Here is a 27,489-nt window from a genome sequence, read left to right as displayed (position 1 = left end):
TGTTTCTCGTCTGCTAAAACTCTGACTCAGGCCCTCATTCTCTCCCGTCTCGATTACTGCAACCTCCTGCTGTCCGGCCTCCCTGCCTCTCACCCGTCTCCCCTACAATCTATCCTAAACGCTGCTGTCAGAATCGCTCTACTCTTTCCTAAATCTGTCTCTGCGTCTCCCCTCCTGAAATACCTCTCCTGGCTTCCGATCAAATCCTGCATCTCACACTCAATTCTCCTTCTCACTTTTAAAGCTTTCCACTCTTCTGCCCCTCCTTACATCTCAGCCCTAATTTCTCGCTATGCACCATCCTGACTCTTGCGTTCTTCTCAAGGATGTCTTCTTTCTACCCCCTTTGTATCTAAAGCCCTCTCCCGCCTTAAACCTTTCTCACTGACTGCCCCGCACCTCTGGAATGCCCTTCCCCTCAGTACTAGACTAGCACCCTCTCTATCCACCTTTAAGACCCACCTTAAGACACATTTGCTTAAAGAAGCATATGAATAGCACTGTGGATAATCTTGGACGCACTTACTAGAATTCCCTCCTACAGTCTCTATACGTCTCCCTACTTAACAATTAGATTGTAAGCTCCTCGGAGCAGGGACTCCTCTTCCTTAATGTTACTCTTATGTCTGAAGCACTTATTTTCATGATCTGTTATTTATATGATTACAGCATGTATTACTACTGTGAAGCGCTATGTATATTTATGGCGCTATATAAATAAAGACATACAATACAATACAATTCTGCATTAAGTAATCGTATGCAGTAAAAGGGTTTATGTATTAGTCTACTGTTGATTTTCCTTGTTTAATGGCAGTCTCTCGTGCCTGAAGTATAAATATTTTCATTTTATTTCTGTTACAGTGCCTACTTCCCAGGACTCTGCTATTTCTATTTTTACTTTTCTCGTGGGTCAACTGCCTGTTAACATTCTTCGCTGGTCAGGACTGAGTCAAGATTTCCAAATGTAGAGACTGGTGCAGAGATTGTCTTTTTGGCTAACACTGGCTTAAAATACCAGTCTTTTGCAGCTGAATATAGGCACGTTTTACTTAAAAGACCTCTGATAAACAGCTTGTAATCTTGATTGTTTGACCTCAGGCGTTCTCCTATTCCTTCCATGTCATTTTATAATGTGGAAGACCCACTCATCCTTATTTACCTCTGCCCACCAAATGACTGGTAACTGAAGAAAAGTACCTAAAAAAAACAAAAACAAAACAAAAAAACATTTTCTGAGATCAGCCAGTTAAGTAGCAATAGATGCGCCTTTAGGACAATTATAGCATTCAGTGTACTTCTGTACCTAAATATTTTATAATACAGAAAGAACGATGGAACTCGCCATTCCATTGTGATCCTATAGTTTGGAGGGGCTTCACTAGTCTTGAAACTGGTTTAATCCAGACAAATTCAAATCCTTCTGACTTTCAGAGGAAACGACCACGGCTCATCTCTTCGGGGCGCCACTGCTAAGCAATGTCTTCCATGGGTGTATCTGTTAGATGCCAGTCTAAAAACGTCACTGAAGCAGTTAAAACTTGTTTTTAAGAACCACTCGCCCGACCGGTTTCTGTGTACCGGGGGTATCATGTCATCAGGGTATAACTCTCATTGGCTAATTATATACTCATCCAACTGATTAATTGAGTGATTATGTATTTATGCAGCTATACAATAGATAATCTATTTAAATTATTATCCTGTTTCATAAAGAATTCCTCTGCAAAAATATAATTTTTAAGAGAACCGTAATCTCCTAGGATGGGTATTTGATGTCTGCTTTTTCTGTATGGTCAATTGAGGGACCGAAACATTGATCGTACAATAAATATTTCTATTCACCCATGCAAATGCTGCCTTCTTTCTACTTGGGAAACGAACAATCAACCTGGAAACATGTCCCTGAAAGCTTTCAGTTGATTTATTTTTGAAACTTTATGTAACTTTTTTAACGGATCTAAATTTGTAACGCTAAAAAGAGTTCCAAGGATGGTCATCAATGATAAGAGTTTAAACTATTTTCAATTTTAACACGAGGTTCATACTTAATCCAGCTGGATACCAGGAACCAGAAGAGCACAGCAGCAAAAATGGGGACCAAACAATGAAGTGCTATTAAAACAGGGTAATTTTAATCCATGAGGGAAGTACACAAGAACATACAGGTTTGACAAAGCGCTGCACAAGCGTGAAACGCGTTAGAGGATCACTGGCCCACCTGTATGTTCCTGTGTACTTCCCTCATGGATTAAAATTACCTTGTTTTAATAGCACTTCATTGTTTGGTCCCCATTTTTGCTGCTGTGCTCTTCTGGTTCCTGGTATCCAGCTGGATCAAGTAGGAACCTCTTGTGTTTTACACTGCTGCAGGAGAGGCACGCGACCTGGAGCCTATACTGATGGTCACATTCAGTGAGTATTTTTCCACTATCATTGTTTTATCAACTGGTCTCTTGGACTGTATCATTGGGCCAACATTGCCAACAGGACTGAGAATTGACTACCTATGTGTGCTGTGTATATAAGATATATTATTGGATTGAAATCATCCTTTAATCTGCACTAACACCAATGTACTCACATGCAACCTATGACTATCTTGCTCTGGTTTAGACCGCACTTGATACTATATGAATGTTTGTGCTGTTAGTGGTTTTTGAGCACTAGTGGGGACTTTGTGGCCTCTTGTTCATTTCCAATTTTAAGAAGGTGGAGAAGGGAGGAGGGAAAGGGAAGTTGAGGTGTGTTCTCTCCTTCCTCCCTATCTCTCTCCCCCCCCCTCTCCTCCTCCTCCAAAATAAAGTCCAGCTTCAATTCCTTATTTTACTTAGCGTAGAAAGTAGGGTTGCAGAAAGATACATATATGTAATCAACCACTATTTATAAAGAACAGTATCCTTCTGTGCCACTTGCAAACAGAGGGGTGTCAATAAAATGCATTGAATTCACACCAGAATGAGCTCCGTTCAGAGTGAAATGCGCATTGGGTTTAGGTGAAGTCGCGTGCACAACACCACACCTAGTCTCAGAGCTGGTGGTGTTTACATGTGTTTCAGACGTAGCAGCCTGAGAGAATTTGGGGATATTTTAAAGGTTGCTCCTCATTTAGAAATGACATCCTAGATGCAAGACATTTATATCCACAGTTACTATGAGTTACAATGACTGTCAAACTATTTAGATATTTAATTAAAACAGTTCATCTGTCACAGGTACTAGTTTTAGGATTGGAGTTTCACTTTCGTTTTTATAACTATATTTGTCGCCAAAAGATCAGGGATGAACTAGGTCGTCACCACTATCTGTATCTTGATCAATTATAAAGAAACATCACGGTTTTGTATTTCAATAATTTGACTCCATTATATCACTTTTGATGGGGCAATCCGATCCAATTAGGATTCTTATGAAGGGTTCTAGCTTTAGATTTATCCTCTAGCAAGGGGTTATTTTCTTGTATTTCCCTATTTTTAGAAGTAATTAATAAAGGGGACACTGTATTTATTTCTTTAACAAATGGTAGAAGGGGGTCACAGCTTTTAAAGGTATATAGATGGATTTATGTCCGTGCACAAACGGCACAGCACAAATCTGGTACAGAAAGCGTATCCCATCCCGTAGTGGGACTTGTGTAAACAATGGGTTGAAATTGTTTACTGCCAGCACCTAAGACTCCTGAAATCCATTGGTACAGAAGTGCTTAACTCCAGTCCTCAAGCTCCCCCAACTGGTCACGTTTTCAGGATATCCCTGCTTCAGCACAGGTGGGGCAGTCTTCGACTGAGCCACCTGAGCTGAAGCTGGGATATCCTAAAAACCTGACCTTTTGGGAGAGGAGGGGCTTTGGTGACTGGAGTTGAGCATCCCCAGGGTTAGTACATTTTACTTGGTTCCAGGAGGCAATGCAGTTACAAATACAGGACACTATGCTTTGTAAGCATACTGACATGGTGTGTGTTGAGGGGGTTAATGTGCCTTGTTTTGGACACCCACTGTTGAATTTAATCCACATCAACAAATGATGGAGAATAAAGTGTTCTGGCTTGAGGTTTTCCTTTTTGGTTAGTGCGTAGGAGGACAGTTGATGTCAGATAGCTATTGTGAAAGAAGTCACATGAAAAAAGAGCACCGATTGAAAATAGCATGATGGTTTTTTTTTTTCTTTTACTGGTTAACATGTTTTCTTTTATAGGGCCCTGCAACACAATTACAGCAAAGTGGTTGGGTTTACATATTTGGGTACTACAAGTTCAGGGATCCACTCTGACTGGGTACTGTGGCAGGCCATGCTATCCAGTCATTAGCTGTTCTGTCTGTGGGCTTCTGCTCCTCCAGCACTGGCCTCTTCACAGCGACCACCTGTCATTTTTTTTTTCTCTCTCCATGTTTTGCTTGTTACTTCATTGACTTATCAAGTTCATATTGATTAGTTTTCTGTGTTTTAGATGTATTGATGCAATTATCTTTTTCCCTTGGGCCCCAAGTGAATTCCACTTGATATTTCATAATAAACATTGTAAGTGAAGTTGAATTATTTTCTCTGGCAGATTTGAACACCTAACAAGTTATATTTTTGTTTAAATTCCATACTTGTGTGTTTAAGGTTGACATAAGGATCAACTCCATATGTAGCCATGCAAACTGTCACATTTTGTCTTCTGGTATATGGTTTTAATCTAATAGGTATTTCTGGAATTGGAATTTAAGCTAATTCTGAATAAGTTCATCATAAATACTTTTTTAAAACATGCAGCATACACTTTACTACAAAGAAGGAATGAAATCGGGATATTACTCCACACTAACATGAATTTTGTGAGTATATGTAAAGATGTATGCTGAGATTCACGATGGTTCAATACTAGTTCATGCACTGGGATGCTGTGTTCACCACCATTGAATGACCTAGAACACTGATCGCGATGCGATTGCGTGTATCGGTTCTTGATGAATCTTCTCTCCGTGTGCAAGTATTCTTTCAATTCCAACTGCCACAATGATAAACAAGCAAATAACAAGTTATCACGTACAATGTTTACATTTAACCCTTTGAGTGCTGGAGGTGCCACGGCGCTGTGGTCACTTCTCGAGTGCAGAACGCAATCTCCACTAGAAAAAGGAGGCAGGTCTTTAAAATGTAGCTACTACATCATGGGGCATCTGAGTGCCATCTGAACTGCCAGAACAGGTGGCTATGTCCATAGGGCAACGCCAAAGTACGGGGACACAGATTTAGGCGAGGAGAAACCTGCTTGTGCAGACAACACAGACAAAACATTTCTTCAAAGTGCAGGTCTCCTGAAAGACAGAGATACAAAGTAGAGCTCTACTCACAAGTTAATAATGAAGTTCTCCATTTAATGTGACAGCCAAACAACGTTTCAGGTCCCATTATGAAAGGTCCATACAGGACCTGAAACAACGTTCCGCTGTTCTTGGCCGTCACATTAAATGGAGAACTTCTTTTTGAACTTGTGAGTAGAGCTCTACTTTGTATCTGTCTTTCAGGAGACCTGCACTTTGAAGAAATTGTATGTCCACAGGGCACCCACAGGGTTAAATGTTGGAACATTTTTAGACTTGTCACAAATCCGCTGCTAATATGTATCTAAAAGTTGGCCTGTGAGGTTCAAACTTGTAATTTAGTAGACCATGAAGTGTTACGCCCCTGCGAATATAATAAAAGCCCATAGTCTGGGATTACTCGCAGTGCTGAAAACTGTAAGCACTTAATTCCTAATATGAGCTATTTAAAATCTTCCTAAGGAAGCCACTAAATCTATTTGAGGATGTGGTCTGTCTTTGTACTTCTTGCTGAAATTCCTTGGCTTTACTTGATTTTTTTTTTTTTTTTAAATTTTTTTTTTTTTTAGTAAATCTTCCAATGATTTTGTGAGGGTGTTCGGTTTGTAGTATTGGATAATAGTGTTTGCATTTTTTTAAACTCCTACTGACATTATTAGTGTACTGATCATTTGGTTGCTATAGAAACGAATTAGAAAGTCACACTCCCTCTGTTGAAACTGGCTCTAACGCACCTTTTTTGAGCTCTGTTCATTGGCAACAAAGTATCACAAACAGATCTGTTCCAAACAGCAGATTGAATGTTGTAACATTGTAATAAACAATGTGTTACACTTGGTAATATGTTACATGTCAGCTGCACTATTTGAGAGTGCAGCACACACAAGGTGGCCATTTCATAGGCACACAATTGGGATTTTTACAGATTTATAACACCAGCAATTGTCAACTTGGGTAAGAATGTGGAATTCATTGTCGTGTGCTTTACATATAAAAAGAAAAAAAATAGGGAATGTAGTTTGTCAGATACTCCCTTGGTTGAAATCTACCTTCATGTCTTAAATGTTTGGCTTACTGTATATTCATTGAAAACAACATATGCCAACCTTTTTTGTTTTCAACCCACCACTTTCATCAATCACTAATGACATTTTTACAACTTTAAAAGAAGAAAAAAAACCCCATCCTTTTTGACCATTTAATTTTGCCTCCATATATCAAATACTTTAGAACTTTTTTACTATAATACTTGCTATCTTCACTATTGTGTCTGTATTTAAGATACGAGCCAAAACATAAAATATGACCACCTGACCCATTTTTGCAGAATAAACCAAGATTATACGGTACCTAGAAAACACTTGTTTTTGGAATCCTTTGATTTCATGTAATTGTAATGGTTACAAATCTATTTAAGTGCAGTCAGACCCAGGATTTCATATTTAACCAACTACCAACTTTTGGACCTGTAGTGCTAGCCACAACCCCTGATACTCTGCAGAATCCCCCAAAGATTGTCTTTAACGGTGCATTTAAAAGGGTCCTGGTCATGCTGGTGTCAGCGAAGCCATATTTCAGGCCCCTCATATAAAATTAGGCCTGGTTGGATTTCAACCCAGAATAGTTTTTTTGTGAATGTCTATTGGGTGTTCATTTCATGTTTTTGCTGTTCTTTATTGCAGTTGGTTCTGATCCTCAATTTGAGAATTTTAACCCTTTCACATTTGGAAATTGTATTGCAGGTCCTTGTGGCAGTTAAGGGGCTCAATATATATTAAACTATGAAACAGATTACCTAATCTTCTGTCGTAAAGCTGCAGAACCTGTATAATCGTGTTTTTTTTATTTTTATATATATCTATCTGTTATGTAGTACAGCAAGGCCCCAAAGGATGAACCGGCGCCACAGGTAAAAAAGTGAAATCAAACCAATTAGTGTATAGTCCAAATGGGGTCCTAATAAAGCTGGTAATCAAGGATTCTCACATCAACGGAGTATATGTGGAAAAAAAGAGAAGAAAAAGAAACAAATTATGGTGCAGTACATCACCATAATTTGTTTCTTTTTCTTCTCTTTTTTTCCACATATACTCCGTTGATGTGAGAATCCTTGATTACCAGCTTTATTAGGACTCCATTTGGACTATACACTAATTGGTTTGATTTCACTTTTTTACCTGTGGCTCCGGTTCATCCTTTGTTCTTCATGCTATTTGACTGATTGTACTATCAGTTTTTTACTTGGCTGCCTGTGTTTCATATTACTTAAGTTATTTATATTAGCGCTGTTTCACACCATTCTTTTTTTCTGTGACAGCAAGGCCCCGCAATTCGACGGTACCGAGAAGGGGGGCGCCATGTCTGCCGAACTGGCTGCATGTTCAGATGTCGCGCATGCGCAGAACGGACCGATCTGTGGTCGCGCATGCGCAGAATGAGGTGTTTTGACTATGATGCGCATGCGTAGAGCAGCGCATTGCCGGTCTGCGCATGCGCACATAACAAATTGCTACTTTCGCGTTCCGGTGATTTTCGCATGACTGGGGCCTTGGTGTACTAAATAACAGACTTTTCTTTTTCAACTCTTAATGCCATTTTTAATGAGCTTTTATTTTTTAAAAGCATCCTTTGAATTCTATAGCTGGATTTAGCCCACCTCCCAAGCAGTGCAAGATTTTAGGAACTTTACTGTTTGGCACATCACAATGTTCGTTTGAGCTGTAAATTGTAATAGATGTTATCTTCGTAATACAAGGATACATTGTAGTTGCTGAGGTACACTGAAGGATTGATTGAAAGTGAAAGGCAGCCATTGTTAGGCACACAATCAGGATTTTTACAGACTTGTAAAAGTAGCACCAAATGATAGCCAGCTTAGGTAAGAATATAGAATTGTACTTTGTCACATGTTTTACATATGAAAATAAAAATGTGGGGGTAGGGGGAAAGGACTAGTAGTATTGCTGCTTTAATCAACTAGATGGTGCTATAACTTTCTGTTGCTAATACATTAGTACTCTGCTTTAAAAATAAAAATATATATGAAATATTTAAGCCCTGTGTGGGAGATGGCGGCTGACAGGAGTACTGGTCTGTAATGAGGCGGATCTCTGTTTGTAACCATGGCAGAGTATGTATCTCCTTGTACTACTAAAACTAAAATCTAATGGGATTCATTGTGCCTGTAAACCAGGCCTGCACAACATGCGGCCCGCCTGGCCTCTCTGTGCGGCCCGCGATGACTCTGGCCGGGCGCCAGTTAATTAATTAATTAAACAAATAATAATAAAAAAAAGTTTAAAAAAATGGCAGCAATTCATCCCTCCTCCCCCTCCCTCCCAGCCCCCGTGTTTTGCGGTGTGCGGGGGCAGCAGCAGCATGAGGAGGAAGCAGCAGTGTGTTTTTTTTTTCTTCCTTCAATAGCAGGATGCCGGGGAGGTCAGAGCATGCCGGGGGCGGGGCTTTGTACCGGGGAGAGAGGATGTGCTGAGCTGATCTAAGAGAGGTGTGTGTGTGTGTGTGTGTGTGTGTGTGTGTGTGTGTGTGTGTGTGTGTAAAACGGGCTGGAGGGGGGTCGGTGTGAAAAACAGGCTGGTGGGGGAGGGTTGGTGTGAAAAACGGGCTGGTGGGGGGGGGGGGGGTGGGTGTGAAAAACGGGCTGGTGGGGGGGGGGGGGTGGGTGTGAAAAACGGGCTGGTGGGGGGGGGGGGGTGAAAAACGGGCTGGTGGGGGGGGGGGGGTGAAAAACTGGCTGGTGGGGGGGGGGGGGTGAAAAACTGGCTGGTGGGGTGGGTGGCTGTGAAAAACGGGCTGGTAGGGGGGGGTGTGAAAAACGGGCTGGTGAGGGGGGGGGCTGCTGACATGTGAGAGGGGGGGCTGGGCTACTGACATGTGAGGGGTATGGGGGTGAAGTGATGTGAGGGACAGGGGGGAAAGAGTGATGTGAGGTGCAGGGGGGGGTAAGAGTGATGTGAGGTGCAGGGTGTGGGGGGGGGGAAATACTGATGTGAGTTGCAGGGGGGGAGAGTGTCACATTGAGGGGAGGGGGAGAGTCACATTGAGGGGAGGGGTGGAATGTTATTGAGGGGAGGGGCAGAGAGTGTCATTGAGGGGAGGGGCAGAGTGTCATATTGAGGGAAGCGAGACATGGGGGGGATGCTGACTTGTGGGGGGGGATTCTGACATGGAATGGGCTGGGGGGATGTGGAGGGGGGTATTGTGTGTTTGATGTGGAGTGGGGTATTGTGTGGGTGAGGGGGAGAGATGGGGGTATGAGAGATAGATGGGGAGTATCGTAAAGTTTGATAGTGAGGGGTTCTGGGGGAGATATGAGGATGATGATGATGATGATGATGAGGATGAGGATGAGAGGTGCTGGAGGAGAGATGATGTTGATGATTTAACCCGTGCATTCCAAATTTTTTTTCCTTGGAGCAGTTCGGCCCTTCTCACTTTACGAGTTGGGCAGGCCTGCTGTAAACTCTCATGACGCGTTTGTGTGCACTGTCAGGGCTAGGTGAATACATTTATTATGCTGTCACCATTTACTTTTGTCTTCCTGATCACACATTTCATTGGAAAATCCTCTTGCTCTGACAAAATGAGCAGCAGTGCAATATAGATGTATAATAGAAGTGGCTTGACCTCTTTACAGCCAGTGTGTATTCTGTATAAGATTAAATGTTTTTTGGTATATGAAATTAGTGTGTATACGGAACAGAGGGAAGTCATTCATACTAAAGTTATGTCTACACTAGTTTGTGTCCATTGGAAGTGAATATTTACAGTGGGAAGATGACCTGGTTTGATAATCTGCCTTAACGACACACTTCCTTCACAGAGAGAACATTTTCATTTGTTGAACTTGTTTTTTTTTTTTTTTTAATGTCCTACTGTTTAATTTCATCCCTTACTAAACATTCAGTCGGATGTTGCAAAGGTACATTGCATGTTGGTGGATGAGCAGTAAAGAAAATTAACTTCTAGTTAAAATGAGCATTTTTTTTTCTATGATATTGTGGGGTATCGAGTTCCCTCTGGCTATCTAATGTATTTCTCATTAGATACACACAATGTGACTTGTGGTACAAGCCTCCATCAAATGCAATAATCGGCAGGATGGGCTTACCCTGTCTGGTACTTGAACACTCTACTTCAAGATGGAATGGATAATGAAAACTGGGCTACCTAGGTTGAGACAAGGTTTATATTATTAGAAAGCAGGGCATATAGGTTTGAACTGTTTCAATTGATTTTTATTTAGAGGGGGCAGAGTGCGGACAAGTAAATGGTTGTATGTGTAAGATTTTAATTACATTGTTGATAACTGTATAAATGGCATATCAAGATGTCACATTTTTCCTTTTAATTCCCAAAGAATGTGTAAAGCTGGAAGACTTCTTTAGCTGCATTCCTGGTCTGTAGTGTTGGACCTTCAACCCAGAATAGTTTTTTTGTGAATGTCTATTGGGTGTTCATTTCATGTTTGAGTCGTGACTTATCTTGCAATGTGACCATTTAAAAGATTAATTGATTCAGTATATTGTTTTAATCAGGGTTGGTATCTCTATATTAAATTTACTATAGGTTTACGTTCTGAGCACCCAAAACTGTCCTTTGTTGCACAAGAGCCTTTGCTGCTACAGAGGCAGTAACACGTTGCCTTTGGTTGCAAAGGGGTACTAGAGTATATAATTTAGATGTCTGCTATAATGAGCAATCATCATATCCGTAAAAGAGCTCTATCCTGGGTTGCCTCTTGCCTCTCATCGTACTTTCAGTCTCGTTTGCCAACACCTCTTACTCTGTCGATCTGTGTGCACCCTAGGGGCTCTCCTGGGAACTTCTCGTATCCATTCACACACTAGGTCAGGGGTGCTCAACTCCAGTCCTCAAGACCACCCCCAACAGGTTGGTTTTCATGATATCACTGCTTCAGCACAGGTGGCTGTCTAAGACTGACCAATCTGAGGTGAAGCAGGGATATTCTGAAAACCTGACCATACACCTGCTGTACAGATATAAGTCTCAATGTCTCTCAGATTTCTATCATCCTGGATGGCCCTCTGCCGACTCCAACGTTAACATGTCGAAGACTAAGCTCTTCATACTTCCTCCCACACCTAGTCCTACTGCCCTCTTCTACATTACTGATGGCAGTACAATCATACACACAGTATCACAAGCACGCTGCCTAGGTGTCACATTTGACTTCTCCCTCATATTCACAATGTAGCTAAAACTTGTAGGTTTTCCTCCATAACATAAGATACGCTCTATCCTCTATCACTCTACTGATAACACTCAACGCAGGCCCTCCTTCTCTCCTGTTTTGATCATGGTAGCCTTCTACTGTCTAGCTTGCCTGTCTCTCCTACAATCCTATCCTAAATGCTACTGCTAGAATCACTTTACTCTCCTAAATCTGTTTCTGCTTCTGAAATCGCTCCACGTTGCAGATTTAAATTCTGTATTACTTTCTAAGGGTTTTTTATTTGTATTTTTTTGTTTTTTTGGGACTATACACTGCTCCTGCCCCTCCTTACATCTCCGCCCTAATTTCGCTATACACATGTCAGACTCTTCCGTTCTGCTCAAATATGTCTTCTGCTACCCCTTTTTTGTATCCAAAGCAAAAACTTAAATCCCTTACTGCCCCACACCCTCTCCCACCTTTAACGCTGAGTTTATAGTGGCGGCGTCGATACATGTGCGCGTTTGCGTGCACGTTAGGCACAATTCAGTACTTGGCTATAGTAGTTGGTCAAGTGCCTGCCGGCGACATAGCGCATTGACGCGGCAGCGTTTTGAGAAGATGAAATTAACAATTTTTTTAAAATTAAAACAAATTGTCTTGGACTGCCGCATCACGTGAGCTGGTTCAGCCAATGAGGGCGAACTAGCCTAGTGATGTGTTCGACACGTGCACAGATCGCTGGGGCTGCGTACGCGCGCCTGGGCTGGTAGTACAAGCTCTGCCTAAGGACGCGCTTATAGTGCTGGCGATGCGACGATGACTTCGTCATTAGCAAAAGTTGTACTTCGGTTTTTAGCGACGTCGCTGGCGACACGGCCAGTGACGTCACTAAGGGGGCGGGCCACACAATTTGATTTAGTTTAGAGACAGTCACGTGGCGACTGTCTCTAAAAAAAGAATCACATTTACCCGGCTTCAAAAGTTTTGGTTGCTCCGTCGTGCTTACTATAAGCGCTTGCGATGGAGTCAATGTATTTGTTTCGGAGCGACGTCGCTGTCGCAAGGCACTATAAGCGCAGCCTGACTCATCTTAAAACATACCTCTTTAATGATGCATATGGGTAGCTCTGTGGCTGATACTATAAATCTAATATGCATTGACCATGACGACTTCCAGACACACCACAACACCTTCCTCCAGTCTCTAACTTCTCCCTACTTAACACTGTCATCTCTTCAGAGCAGGGACACTTTTTCCTATTGTTTTTCTGAAGCGCTTATTCCCATTATTATAATATTGTCACTATTATTACTGCTGTGAAGCGCTATGTACGTGGATGGTGCGATATAGACATACATTCCTACCTATACCTTTACCTTCACAGGGTATTGTTTTGGGACAATTACTATTCTTAATTTGACTATTTTTGAGGCCATTATTTATCATGAGCTTTGTAAGGTGCAGTCGCACTTACATATCTGTTATTTTTATTTCTATAGCCATTCAAAAGGTTCCTTTGTGGTTTTTGTAGCGATATTACGTTTTGGTTTTATGATGCAGTACAACCTCCAAATCAGACTGAAACGAAGATGGCTGTCATTGTACACCTTGGAGGTTCATTAGATTACCAGTGATGCTTAATTTTAGCACTTCTAGTTGTTGTAAAGTAACGTGTATTTTTAAAGCAATTTTTTTTAAACGCCGTACATGGGACTGTGACTTTCAGCCAACAAAGTTGTCTTTTAACGTGAAGAAAACTTATGTTAAATATATGAAACCTCTATTTACACCTCCATTACAGGTCGTAGTGGTATTTCAGGTGTATGTGGTAACACAATGATATGGTAGTGGGCAAAGGCATTGTACACATGGAAAGGAACACAGCAAACTAGTGGCAGGATGTTTTGCTGTTATAGAAACCTCTCCTGTATTCGGCCCTGAGGTGGTATGGTGGCTGTCATTGTGCATTGGTGATTGCAGAAGGGACAGACCTATTAAAAATTTCAGTACTCCAATAATCTAAGAGGACCATAATGGGAATTATGTTTTTCAATTGTAATGTGTCAGATTTGTACAACAGTTTGTGAAGGAGAACTCCCTGTGCTTGTATTGCTGCTGGGAAATCTAGAGCAAACCTTGTTTTCAGGCTCTTACCCCTCTAGTTTCCTCAATATATTCTGTTAACTTTCTCTGAAGACTTCTAAGCATATTGCTACTTTGTCTCTCCTCCCCCACTCCCTCTCGGTATATAAAGAACTGGTGCCTTAATGCCAGATTATGTTCTTTTTGTCCATTTTGCCCCCCTCCTCCTTTGTTTTTCCCCTCTCCCCTAAATTGTCTTTTTACTTTCAGAGATTGAGAAGGCTGTCCACCAAGTATAGAACAGAAAAGATCTATCCAACAATCACTGGAGAAAAAGAGGAAAATGTAAAAAAGAACAGATACAAGGATATTCTGCCGTGTAAGGCTTTTACATTTTATTCTGACACCCTGATGTATAGTTGCAGACTTTCTGTTAGTGCAGGACCCTCTGATTTGTAAATGCTTAACTTGTTAACCTTAAAGCTGCAGTTCAAGCAATATTCTCCTACACGTATATATTTTTTTTATTACTTCGGTTCTGTACTATGAGAACTTGTAGCATTTAAAAAAAAAAAAAATTATTTTAATGATTTTGAATGTATTCTAATGTAACAGGCATTATTGTTCCTATAGCAACCATATACAAAGTCACATCCTCTTCCCCCTTCTGAAACAGCATCCCCTTTTTGAGCCCTGCCCCCTCTAGCAGTGAACCAATGATTTTAGTGCCTGCCTGGTCACATGATCTTCCTTACAGAACTTTGGCTGTCAGATTATCCAAAATACATTCAGTGAACCCCGAGCTGAATTTCGGCAATCGATTACAGGAGAACGGATCAATAACAACTTGGCTAATCACTTGTCCGTGTGTAGATTGTATTGATGCATGTTTTGAATGGATTTTTTTTTTAATGTAAAACGGCAGCTTTAACAGGGGTTCTGGACTGATTTTTGCTTTGCAAAGTTCTTCTCGTTTACTGTTCAATAAAATGAATACCTGCCTCAATACCAGCCCTATAATGCTGATTGCCTTGAGAGAGGGCTGCTTGCCTCTTCCAAAACAGTTCTATTTTTAAAATCTGATGCTTAGAGATACAAATGTAAAATATTTAGTGTCTGGGAGGTTAACATTACGTTCTCCACAGAGCCCATTGCAATCTAAAGGTGCTGTTAGATATTAAATCATGCTTTTTATCACTAGAAAATTAGGGGGAAAAGCAGAAAAGGCTCATGGGGCAAGATACGAACAGGAGTGTGAGACTCGTAGGCTTCTGGGGGGACATGCAGCTTTAAATAAAGTCCTATATCAAACTGGTGCGCTTTTTCTGTGTGGTATAGTCTTCCACAATATTTGATGTCACTTGTACGGGCAGAGCGCATTAAAAGATATACCCATCTCTGAGCAGCACGTTTACCCTTTTTGCTTTGGAAATGTTCAAACTTTGTTTCCGATTTCACATTCTTTCTCCAAGATGGAAGTATGCAGTCAATATTGCCTTCTGTCAGAGGGGTGGATCCTCTACACAGGACAGTCTGCTTCCTTGTGTACATTATTTGCTTCTCTGACAGTATGTAAAGACATGTAAATCAGTGATTAAGCGGACTAGCCTGCTGTGGACCCACGTTGTTGTATTATGTTAAATTATGAATGTGTAATAACTTGTATTCCCTACAGTCGACCACAGCAGAGTTAGACTGGCACTGAAAATTCCCCCCCATGAATCGGACTATGTCAACGCAAACTTCATCAAGGTATGTGATTTCTGCATGGCCTGTTTTACAGCTTCCACTGTAACCTGAGTTGACATATTTTTGTTGTCTGTGAATATAGTTCAAAGTTCTTGTAGCCTTATTGGGCCTGGAAAAGCAGATTTGATGTATGTTATGATCCCTTTTTGTCATTGGCAATGAATAAAAGCTGATGGTATATTGAAGCAGGAACAAATGAAATGTAGCTTTTTATTTCCATTTCATGAATTTGTTGTACTCTTAACCATGGTTGCAATTGAATGAGTAACCATCTTCGCAGTGGGATTATAGCTCTGTTGACAGATCAAGTTTTCCCTTCTGCAGGCTATTCAGCTCTTGCATTACTACTGTAGAACGTGGTTTGCACATGACCTCTTAGTGTGTCATGTAATATAAACTGTCCGCATACAATCTCACACAGAGTGCTCATCTCCATTGTCACCCTGCAGCAGAGGAAAGACAACTGTGTGGCTGTAGGATTCCCTGTAAGCTGAGGCTTGTTACGTTAGTGAGACACATCTGCCCTGACATTAAGTACATTCCTCAAATGTTCACTGCAGCAGCAGGTATAATTCATAGATGACACTGTATATATAGTACATAGTTCCTTTTCTCTCTGGGGACATCTGCAAATGCACCTATTTGTTTTTTTGCAATGCTCTGCCCCTGCAGCCTGTCTGATTACAATAGATTAAGCAATCTGCTGCCCCCTTAAACAAAAGCGAAAAATATTATTTAACTTGTATATGTTCAAGTCTAGATGTCTCTTGTAATTTCAGTTCATATAGTAATTCGCATTTATTCATTTTGCAGCTACGTTGTCTTAACAAAATGTATTCTGAGTAGTCGCTTGTGTGTTTGTCTGGAGCGGTTAGTGACTCATATCCAATAAAATGCTGCACTGATGCCCAGGTTCTTTTAGGCAGAACTCTGCCCTGTAGTGGCACATCTCACTTTTAAAATCGGGCGACTAGAGTTTGCACAGATATTGCTTCCAGGGAGGCATATAAAACATGGCAATGCCTCTGGCAGCAATGGATGGATATCAATTTCAGGAATACGTTCTTTACTGGTCTGTCTAATTGCAATTGTACTGCATTGTAGATACCATTGTCTGAATTACTTTTATTAATGCCTTTTCTTTTAATTTTTGTAGGGAGTACATGGGCCAAAAGCATACATCGCTACCCAGGGACCACTAGCAAATACAGTAATAGATTTCTGGAGGATGATTTGGGAGTATAATGTTGTCGTAAGTAATCTAATTCTGTGTGTTTCCTTGGAAAAGCACATTCTGTTTCTTTCAAAACTAATGCAATGTACGGAGACCATTTAACAACATATTTTTAGGGGAGAGCTAAAATTGATGTGTTTTTTAGTCTATGCATAAACATAGCGGTTAAACGTTATTTTAATACCTTATTGCTTCATTAAATTGGAAGGGACCAGAGGCAATGAAATGAATTGTAGACATGAGTTGAAACATTTAGCTGCATTAATATGAAAGCAAATGTTCCGGTCATTAAATGCTGCCCAGAAACCTATATTGGATGGCTGGCTGAGTAGATGGCATGGCTGAGTGCTTTTAGCAGTTTTAAACTTTATTATGCATTTGCTAAGTGAGATTTGCAGAACGTCTGCTGTGTGCTGTTACACACAGCACGTTAGAATATCAGCTGACATCCACCCAAGGGAGAGTAAGAACTTAAGTCATGTCTGAGCCTGTTGCCTTGCAAGATAAGAGCAAGTGTTAGGTCTAATACCCCTAAGGCACATGTACACATTGGGAATGTTTTTCATCATTCCTTTTTCTCTCTACTGTTTGGCTTGGAAAACGTATATGATTTGTGTCTGTGGAAGTTACTTAATGACTGTGTGCAATTTGTAGGGGAGCTACAGTAAGTTGTATGCTCTTTGCCATATCTCCTTCTCTGCTTTAATTTAAAGCGGCAATCCTACCCCTTCTCTCCCCACACCCTCCTCGTGTTGTAGAACCGGGGCGTTCCCGTGAAGCTCCTCCATTACGCGCTAAAAAGACAAATTTGGCAACCGGGTTAACTAGTAGAAAGCCCCGCCGTCCTCTTCAGATATTGTGGCTTTCTATTAGCCGCCGAGTCTAGGCTAACCCGGCAACCATATTATTCTCCCAGGTAACTATTTTTTCCTGGGGCATTTAAAAGTTAATTCACCGGTAACCAGGGGGGATCCCTGGAAAGAAGGGGAAGTGCACTTGAACTCCATGGGATTTCCCATAGCCACTAAGGTAGTCCTCCTACCCCTCGCCAAAAAAGCAGAGTGCTGCTAGTTTACTTGAGGTATGTAACTTTGAGAATTTGTCATACCTAGAATGGCTAGCTACACCTAGAATGGCAAGCTGTCAGATCTAGTGTGTGCCACTAACAATAGAACTGTAAATGGGTTACACTTTTAATATTGCACATTTTCTAAGAACTAACATGAATCCTGATCACTGGAACATTGCAGAAGAATTCTTCTTGTATCAAGGTGTGGGATCCATACCATACCAGAATAATAGCTTTGTATTGTTTGTTTTTAGTAGCTGGACATTTAGATTGAAATTTTCAATGGTAGTAAACACCACTTCATTTGTGGCACAATCTGGGATAATGGGTAGAAAGATTGTTGGAGAAATGCTTCCACTTTACTGTATCTTCAATACACATGGTGAATTATAAAGTCAACCATTCATTATACAGAAGGTGGTCTGTAGAAACGTATGATTTTTGTCTTGGCAAAAAGTATAGTAACCCCAGTGTCAGACAGAGCAGAACTTGGCGAATATTAGCAGCAAATGGGATGTAATCCCCAATTTGTGAGCCGTCATCTTAACTTTCCAACCAAAGATGGTTTTATGAAATTTTGGCATCCACAAGGTAATACTGTATATCCAGAGTTTTCCCTCTGCTGCCTACAATGCATTCTTTCTGTCAGTGAACTGCTGAAGACCTTATCGCTTTGACCTTTGCAACGGCAGAAGTGTAATAATGCAATTCCTTTAGAAAAGCTACAGAATCTCAAGCTTTAAGATGTTCTGTCTTTATCAGATGGAGGCTGTAAAGATGGCCAAAAAGGTAGGGACATAAACCGCAGACAAGCGGGATTATTGTGGGAAACCATTTAAGTATTTTTATTGCACGCAGGTGGAATCTGTTAATGCTTTAATAAATTATTCTGTGAGCGATAAGGTCAGAGCCGATTTACTCTTGAGCAAACATTGCAGAAAGTTCCAGATCTTTATATATTTCTTGAAGCAAGAAACATCTGTTTTGATTTAGACTCCCCCCCCCCCCCCCCAGCAAAAATCCTAAAGGTTGCATGAGAGGATTTAAAGCTTAAATTAGGTAGAGTAGTTACAAATCTAATATGTGATGTATATTCCTCACATTTGTATATGTATGCTTGCCATAAATATTTTATTAATCCTAGAGGAAAAAGCCCAACTTTTCTTTGATTATTTTTGGCTTGGTATTGTGCCAAATAGGCTGCAGTTGTGGTTGCAATTCTGTGCAGCATGTGTATGTGGTTTGGTATTTGGTATGCATGCAAAGGGTTCTTCTTGACCTCATAGATAAACCACACTACACATGCTTGAAGTTCAACTGAGGAAAAAACCTAATTAAAAAAAACATTCACTAATGCACAGTAATATAAGGCATATAAAAGGTTTAAGAATCTCTCTAACGCAATGTATTGGTGCAATTTCATAGGCCTGGTATACAATTGTGTTTTAATTTTTATTTATTTAGGCATGTTTGTTAGTAAAATTATTTAGCCAGTCTACCAAGCTGGAGTGCTTGCTTATATTTGTTTTTTGTTTTAAGTTGCAGAAACAAATTAGAAACAGTTGTCAGATCCATCACAAAATTAGAGACGTACGATGCAGAAACATTAGGCTTGAGATTGCTGGTACAGGTTTTTAGAAAAGGGAACTTGACAAATTTGGAATGGAAGCACGTTGGAATAAGACTTGTGTAATGGATGTTGCAACATTAGGGAGGCATCTTGCAGTAACAATTTTGTAATTCAAGGCCTTTTAAGGGACTCTTCCTAAGTTGCTTTCCAAATACTCTTTTTAATGTGACCATAGTTCATGCAGATACCAATGAGAGATGCAAACCCTCAAGCTTTTGCAAAAGTCAAGAACCAATCTATCTGATCTTCTAAAGATAGCAAGCCCAATGAATCCCCATTCTCATGGACACAGGAAGCTGGCAAATAATCAGCCAGCTTGGTCCTGAAACATAATTCCAGGTTCTTGCATAATTAAAAATTCTCCTATTTTTCTTTTGCCTATGGTTTTCTTGAGAGCTGGTTATACTCATGATCGTAGCTGATTTAATCTTTTAAATAAATCAAAAAAGGCAGAAAAGCAGTTGGGTTCAGTATTGTTGATAACAATTAAAACACGAGAAATTCGCTTAGGTTTTTTTTTTATACCAGTTAAATTCACTCCTAGACACAATTTGCTAAGCATGTCAACTATGAATGAGAGCGGGTGGGTGCATATACAGGAGTCTTCACAGGATTTTCTGTACTTCTGCGGCAAGCTTTTTGTTTGACACCTTTGTAACAAGTCCAGAAAGAGGTGTAATCCCCTTTGTATGCATTAATATTTTGCTCCCACCGTTGAGGGCAAGGGCCAGGTTTGCAGGATATCCCTTCTGCACCACAAGTGTCTGTCAACAACTGGCCCTTAAGGACGGGGTTTGGGCACACCTGGCTTAGACTGCGTCCATACTGGTGAAGACCGCGCGGATCCGTGCGTGGCGCGATCACAATGCCTTAAGGCAATGATAGTGCCCATAGACCGCGCGTGCGACAGCAGGAGGGGTTGCGTGAGTAGTAGGTCCAATCTGATTCCTCGGCTCGACAGGCTGGTCACGTGAGCGGTTTGCCCAATGAGGGCGAACCAGCTCCATGACATCACACACCCCCACGGCACGTCACCATGGCCACAAAATGCTCCCGCTTCACGTGGGGGGCGGAGCTTTCCTGAGTTCCCTTTGTGCAATGTGAATTCTCACGTCCCCGCGCAGACGTATGCTCTCCCAAGCTTGGTGCTTGGGAAACGGGAAAAAAAAAAGTGCTTGAAGTGCACCCGCGTTCATGCTTGGAGAGTTGGTGACGTCGCCACTCAAGCATGAGCGCGGTCAGTGCCAGCGGGGACTCTGCCTTAGAGGCAAGCTCTCCTAGGACCAAGTAACTCATTACAGTGGAGTGCGGGTGGGGGGAGAGACACACATTAAAGCATTTTCTTTTTCTTGCCTAAATATGAAACTGGTGCATTTAAACCTCTATATTTACAGTCTGGGTTGCCACCGGGGGCACCTTCGGAGGCAACCATCTCGCAAAGCAGGTGGTTCCCAGAGCTGACATTAACGTGTTTCAGCTCACAAGACCCCCCTGCTTCATACTATACACCTCTTAAGGGCCATCATCTGGGTGATTATTCTTTCTGTTTTTTTCTTTCCCAAAGCTGATACCCCGGAGTCGGAGCTGCACACGCTCCTGCCAGGCTGGTGGAGCGTGCAGCCGAGATCCCCGGTCTGCAGTGAACCACAGGGGGAGGTGGCGGGCGGCGCGGCCATGACATCACCCGACAGGTCCTCCCTTATTGGCTGAACCTCCGGGGGCGTGACCTGCACTCAGTCGAGTGTTGTGAGCAGATTTCCAGTCTTCGGGGAAATCTGTTTGCACAACGTGGAGGACAAGTCAGCAACCAGCCCCATTGAGGGGCGGTTCTTGTCGGGCGCTGCACTGGGGACCAGCCTAATAGTTTTACACATCTACACATACTAATCCTTGAAGGGGTTTGATTGACTCTGGCTTCTCTGATTAGTCTGGTGTCACTGTGTGATCAGCAAGTGCCCCTATCCCTCCCACCTCTCCTTTCATTGGTTGTCTGACAGGTGGGAATAAGGGTAAAGAAAACACTTGATCAACAAAAGTTCCTCCATTCCAGTGCTCCAAATAGCTTAAACTGTCCGACTACGTGGAATTGCACCTTTAAGAAAAGCTAAGAGCCTAGCTTTAGTTAGTGATATCAAGTACTGCAGTACCCTGCTATTAGAAATGGTCCATTTTGTCAGCCGAAGAAACAATCTTTTTCAATACAAACCCTGACTGACACCAACAATCCATAAATCCTCCCTGAAATTAGTTTTGAAAGGAAGATTGTTTCTAATTGAAAGGTTTTACCTTGAACGTTTAATGATATCCTTATTTTTAACAAGTCATCCCGCTGCAATTCAATAGAATAAGATTTCCATATTTTTCCTACTTGTCTTTGACATGGGCTTTTACTTGATGGCCAATAATTTTATAACTCGCATGCTTGACGTTATAAAGTAGAAATGATCCTGTAGCACTCTGTTCAGGTTGACTGTTCATTGTTCTTTATGCTGTTCAAAAAGATGTTGGCACCGCTCGTCACGCGTACATGAGATGTCAGCCGCCATTAGTGCAGAAATGTTTGTTCTGTGTAATGATCCAGTGTTTTGTTTTATGGGCTCTTAATTTTCAGTCAAATTAAAAATGGCCGCAGCCAATCGCAAAGTATGCACACCTTTTCATGGAAACCCATTAAAGCCAAGACATTTTGTGGAAATAGAGGGGAAAAACTTTTTATTAAAGGTGGTAACTCGTATAGTTAAATACCCTGGCAGTGTATGGCACAATCAGCTGTTGGATTAACGTGTGGTGTATGTGTATATATAATATACCAGTGTATGCGTATTCTGCATTATTTTATTTACTTAGAATTCAGTTGTCCAATCTCTCCATTTACTGCTAATTATTTTTAAGCCACAGTTTTGAGTGATTAATTATCCTTTATCTTGACACTTGGGATTTATTACATTCGTGGAAATGTTGTAAGCATCTAATTACAAAAAAATGACTAGCAAATGATAAATGAAATTATATATTAAAAAACCCCCACTATTGGACTAATTTGTTTTAATTGCATTTTCCCCTCCTACAGATAATCGTTATGGCTTGTCGTGAATTTGAAATGGGACGGGTATGTAAACTCAAAGAAGTAATTAAGTGGAACTATTTACTAGTGTCCTTAAGGCTCTGTATTTGTATGAATCTCTAGCATATGTACAGTAACTTTTACAATGGAGTGGCACAGTGGCACAGCACAATTGTGCTATGTGGAATATTTGCCATTAAATTAACCTTTTTTGCTGCCAGAGGGGCCAACTGCCAGTAAAGAGGATATCCAGTTTCCATTCAAAAACATTTAAAACGCAGATTGAAGTGGTTTTAGGACAACTGTTTTGATATACTTGTTAAAGAAGTTAAAATTAAAGCAGCAAAACGTGAAATATTCATTTTTTTTTACATTTATTTACAAAATAAATCCGTTCTGTAGTATTAAATAAAAGTCACCTTTAAAAAAAAAAAAAAATATATATATTTTTTATTAGAATTTCAACTCAATGCCATTTGTAATTTTTTTTAAAAAGTATCTTTTGATTTCTATAGCAGTGAAAGATGTTTGTAACACTTTCCTGTTAATTTGTTGCCAATATTCCCAGCCATTTTAGCTGTTAACAGTAACAAATAAGGTTACCATAGTAATATAAGGATAAATTGTAGCTGCTGAGTTACACTGACTGAAGGATTGATTGAAACTGGGAGGCGGCCATTATGTTAGGCCTACCATCAGGATTTTTACAGCTTTATAATGAGCACCAAACTATTGCCAGCTTAGGAAAGAATGTACATTATCACATGTTATACATAAAAAATCGGGGTGAAGTAGTACTGCTGCTTTAAGTTAAAACTCTTCATTTTCTTTCCTAATTTCTCTAACAGAAAAAATGTGAGCGCTACTTTCCAAGTTACGGAGAGCAGGCGTTATCCTTTGGACCCTTTCGCATCTCCTGTGTAAGTATAACATACAGTGCTATAGCACTGATGAAGTTGGTGCGGGTGGTTTCTGGAGGAAATCCTGTTCAAATAAACTTTCTTCATTTTATATTTATGCTCTCCTATAATACTGCCCTCTCTTTTGCCAAGTAAACCTACTTCACTCATACAAACTTTGTCCTCCAACCCTCAACGCCTCTTTGCCACTTAACTCCCCTTTCCACCCAACACCATGATAAAGCGCACATGCAGCACGAAACGCGTAGGTGTGCCCATTTGTTTGTTCCATGATTCTCAGATTTCAATAATTTTTTTTTTTTTTAATTTACTGGGGCACCTTGTGATACTTTGGTTAGTGCTCCATTTTTTACCCTAATTTTCCACCCAACTACACCTCTACCCTCACGGCCCAAGACCTTGCCACCTACTTCAGACATGACCTCCATGTAAAGCTCCGCACGCAATATCTATCTCCCCATGCACACCTAAATCCACTCTCTGCTCTTTTTACCCTGTGCTACTTAACATGTTCAAGAGAATTAATATTCTTTCTCCCTTGCACTGCCATCGCTACACGAACACACTCCATCACTGTCAACACCTCAAGCCTGCTATCTAGGGGTCATCTTTGACTCTACACTCTCATTCCTTTGTCACATTTGGTCCCTCCATGAAGTCCTGCCGTCTCCACCCCTGAAATATCACCAAGATACACCCTTTTCTCACTCATGATGCAACTAAAATCATAATCCACTCACTCATATCCCACCTCGATTACTGCAACAGTCTTTTAGTTGGCATTCCCATTGTCTGCGCCTCCCAACTCCAATCCATCCAAAATGCTGCTGCTAGACTCACCTACCTCACTCACTGCTCCACTTCTACTGCTCCACTACATATGTCCCTACACTGGCTTCCTGTAGCCTCTAGAATTTAATTTAAAACTGGAGTAATGACTTGCAAAGGTTTCAAGGATACTGCCCCTGTTTCACCTCGGCCCTCATCCACAAATACATAAACGTCCACGACATCAGCCCTTCCTCCTGCTTGTAAAGCTTCTCCTGTGCTGCCCCCTCTCTAGAATTCCACACCCTGTACCATCAGACTGTTCTCCCAGCTTTCAGATGTTTAAAAAAAAAAGTCTAGGACGTTTTGGCTGTGACCAAACTGGTGCTCCCACGCCACACGTCACTGCAGGGGACGCCTACTCACCATATCTCTTAATATCCAACCCCATTGGGACCAGCTGTGTGGCTGAGCCAATCTCCACCGTATGTAACCTGAGCCGCACCTTATCCTACAATTAGCAGCCACCTTACCTTGTTTCAACATTGTCCCTCATACCCTCTAGATTGTAAGCTCAGGAGCAGGGCCCTCCCTACCTATTTTTAGCTGTTTATGCATTTTTGTCCTCACCTGTATGCAACTGTTCCCCATTGTACTGGGCTGAAGGAGCAGCTCTGTGAGTAAAGACACTGACTCTGGCACTGTGTTTGAATCTGGTTCAATTCCTGGTGTCGGCTCCTTATCTCCCTTTGCCTCAGGCAACAAAAACATAGATTGTAAGCTCTACAGGGCAGGGACTGTATGCAAAATGTCTCTGTAAAGTGCCAAGTAAAACAAGCAGCGTTACACAAGAACATGCTCTTCTTCTTATTATTATTATTACTGCGCTGTGGAATGTGTTGGCGCTTCACAAATGAACAATAATAATGGCTGCATAGAACAGTTGTCTATTGCTTTTCATATGGTTCTCTAGTAAAATGAATGTGCACATTTTCTAGTTTGTCTACATAACCAATTGCTTAAAGTGTTCTGGTTATTAGTGCTGTCATACTGAACAGATTTTTAGTGCTGAGAGCTCATGCAGCAATATCTGGATTGTGCATTGTTGGTGGATAATTATTTTGTCTCCCTGGAGCATTGGCTTTAGAGTGCAGGGAATGTACAGTAATTCTCTATTGGACTAACCATTATGTTCTTTTCCATGCAAACACGATAGTCCCATTTTTTAACAAGATCATTCTAACTCTTACTGGCAAACATTGGGAAATTACCAGCATAGGTTATTGATATGTATTTTTTCCCTAAAGTGGGTATCGCACTACGGTGGGGTAACAAACTAAAATTGCACTTAAATTGAGCAGAATGTCTGTCTCCTCCTCTCCCCCACCATCCCCAATTCTACAATTATGTATAACGAAGCATGAATGAGTTGCATAGCTATTCTGTGTCTTTATTTTAGGAGACTGAGCAGTCCAGAACGGATTATTTTGTCAGGACCCTGTTGCTGGAGTTCCAGAATGTAAGTGATCTATCGTGTAAGGCTTCCATCAGTACTAAACATTTCAACCAGTGTATCCAGCTACCCTTTTCATGCTTTCTGCATGTCACCAGGAAATATAATAAGGATTTATACTTCAATAGTGCTCTGTTTGAGCAGCGCTGCTCAACCATGTACTTTTTTTGGTTATGCACATGTGGGCGGCTTAGATTTTTAATATTTTACAATTTGTGACTGCTGCTTACTGGGTGATTTGAGCAGAGGTCATAGTTAATTTGTACAGTAGACCAGGGGTGCTCAACTCCAGTCAAGTCCCCCCCCCCCCAACCGGTCAGGTTTTTAGGATATCCCAGCTGCAGCACAGGATATCTTCAACTGAGCCTCTGATTGAGCTACCTGTACGGAAGCAGGGATATCCTCTAAACCTGACATGTTGAGGGGGCTTGAGGACTGGAGTTGAGCCCCTCCTGCACTCGACCACTAAGTCTCCTTTGTATCTTGTTGTCCCTTAATCCCATAACTGCTGAATAGTCCATGATACTTTGTCCAGATCCCACCAGCAGTAAAACCCTTAATCCCTTTGGTCACCGAGGAACCTGAGACACATTTGGAATCCCTGTTTCCCCTCTGTTGGTGGATTAGGTTACTTTCCTATTTATGTTCCAAGATGGATTTAAATGCTGCTGTTTCATGGGGATGTTTAAAATGTCCATGTCCTCTGTGTATGTAAAACAAGTGTAATAAATTGCATGTTTCGTTTGAGTAATCGCCTAAATCTTTATTTTTTGCACATTTTATTCAGTAGACTAGTTTAGTAGATCTGAAGTTCTCGTCATTTAGATTACATAATGCAGTCAATCAAGTTGTTTGTTTATAGAACAAGTATATAATAACTTTGGTGCCAAATGGGCCGTCTTTGCACCAGGAAGCAATACTGTGTTGGCCCTTCCAACCGAAGAGGTTACAGAAGCCACAATATACACGCTTACCAGAAATGTCTTCTCTCATGGGCCCTTAACAGCTTCATTCATCCATTATGTGAGTGATGGGCAGATCTTACGCCAGTTCACATGGACAAGGCTGCCTTGGTTATTGCCCCAATGAAAAAGCAGAAACTCCTATGGGTGTGGTTTAGTACATTGGGGTCAATCATACTTTCAATTTTTTCATCTATATATTTTATATCCCTTTTGAAGTAGGGAGGGTTTTGCCTGTTAAATGGCCTTTAAAAGGTTGTTGGTATAAACCAATGGTCTTTAATTAGTTTTAGGAGCTGGCTCTAGACACATTGATGAACAGAAGGGTCAAAACAATATTCTGGGAATTTGGATTAAAGACACAAACGTTGTAATGCAATAAAAGGATAACACTGAACATTTAACAAGTATTTGTGTCATACAGTTAAATTTAATACTGTAGCTTTAATAGGAGGTGGTTCAATTCCTGGCGTCAACTCCTTGTGACCTTGGACAAGTCACCTTATCTCCCTGTGCCTCATGCAACAAAGCATAGTTTGTAAGTGCCACAGGGCAGAGACCTGTGCCTGCCAAATGTCTCTTGTAAAGAGCTCCGTAAAGCTAGCATCGCTAGACAAGAACAAACTATTTATTAGTATTAATAGTGGGTTTCAGTTTAAAAAAAAAATTGCATTTGTTTACTTGAGTATCTGCACTCAAATTGGCAGAAGCTGTTTGTCCAGGGGACCTTTGTGAGCTGGATATGCCCCACTGGGCACTTGTTGAGCAAGCACATAAGTTTATGCCACGTTCTACTCTGTATAGTTTGAAATATCTCAAGCAGAATTGCTTCTCTATGGATCTGCTTCAGATATTTGAATGCACAGTTGAACTTGGCATGAATGTGTATTGCCATCTGTTAATATTTGGAACAAAAAATTCCATCATGTAGATCAGTGGTTTTGAACCTTTTTAGTTAAACTATAGGATTAGAATCCCTCCCCCCTCCCCATGC

General features: G+C 41.1%; 1 protein-coding gene across 3 annotated transcripts in view; it reads left to right on the top strand.

Annotated features, from left to right (window-relative positions):
• Positions 1 to 27,489, top strand: part of PTPN12 (protein tyrosine phosphatase non-receptor type 12) — an 83,992-nt gene that overhangs the window by 25,742 nt on the left and 30,761 nt on the right. For all 3 annotated transcript variants that reach the window (XM_075599618.1, XM_075599617.1, XM_075599619.1), the window contains 6 exons: positions 13,857 to 13,965; positions 15,262 to 15,338; positions 16,492 to 16,587; positions 22,339 to 22,377; positions 23,181 to 23,252; positions 25,480 to 25,539. In XM_075599618.1, the coding sequence (XP_075455733.1) occupies positions 13,857 to 13,965; positions 15,262 to 15,338; positions 16,492 to 16,587; positions 22,339 to 22,377; positions 23,181 to 23,252; positions 25,480 to 25,539 (453 nt within the window). The remainder of the gene's footprint in view (positions 1 to 13,856; positions 13,966 to 15,261; positions 15,339 to 16,491; positions 16,588 to 22,338; positions 22,378 to 23,180; positions 23,253 to 25,479; positions 25,540 to 27,489) is intronic.

This window comes from Ascaphus truei, chromosome 5 (assembly GCF_040206685.1).
Source record: "Ascaphus truei isolate aAscTru1 chromosome 5, aAscTru1.hap1, whole genome shotgun sequence".
Lineage (NCBI taxonomy): Eukaryota > Metazoa > Chordata > Amphibia > Anura > Ascaphidae > Ascaphus > Ascaphus truei.
This window is presented reverse-complemented; position numbering and strand designations above follow the sequence as displayed.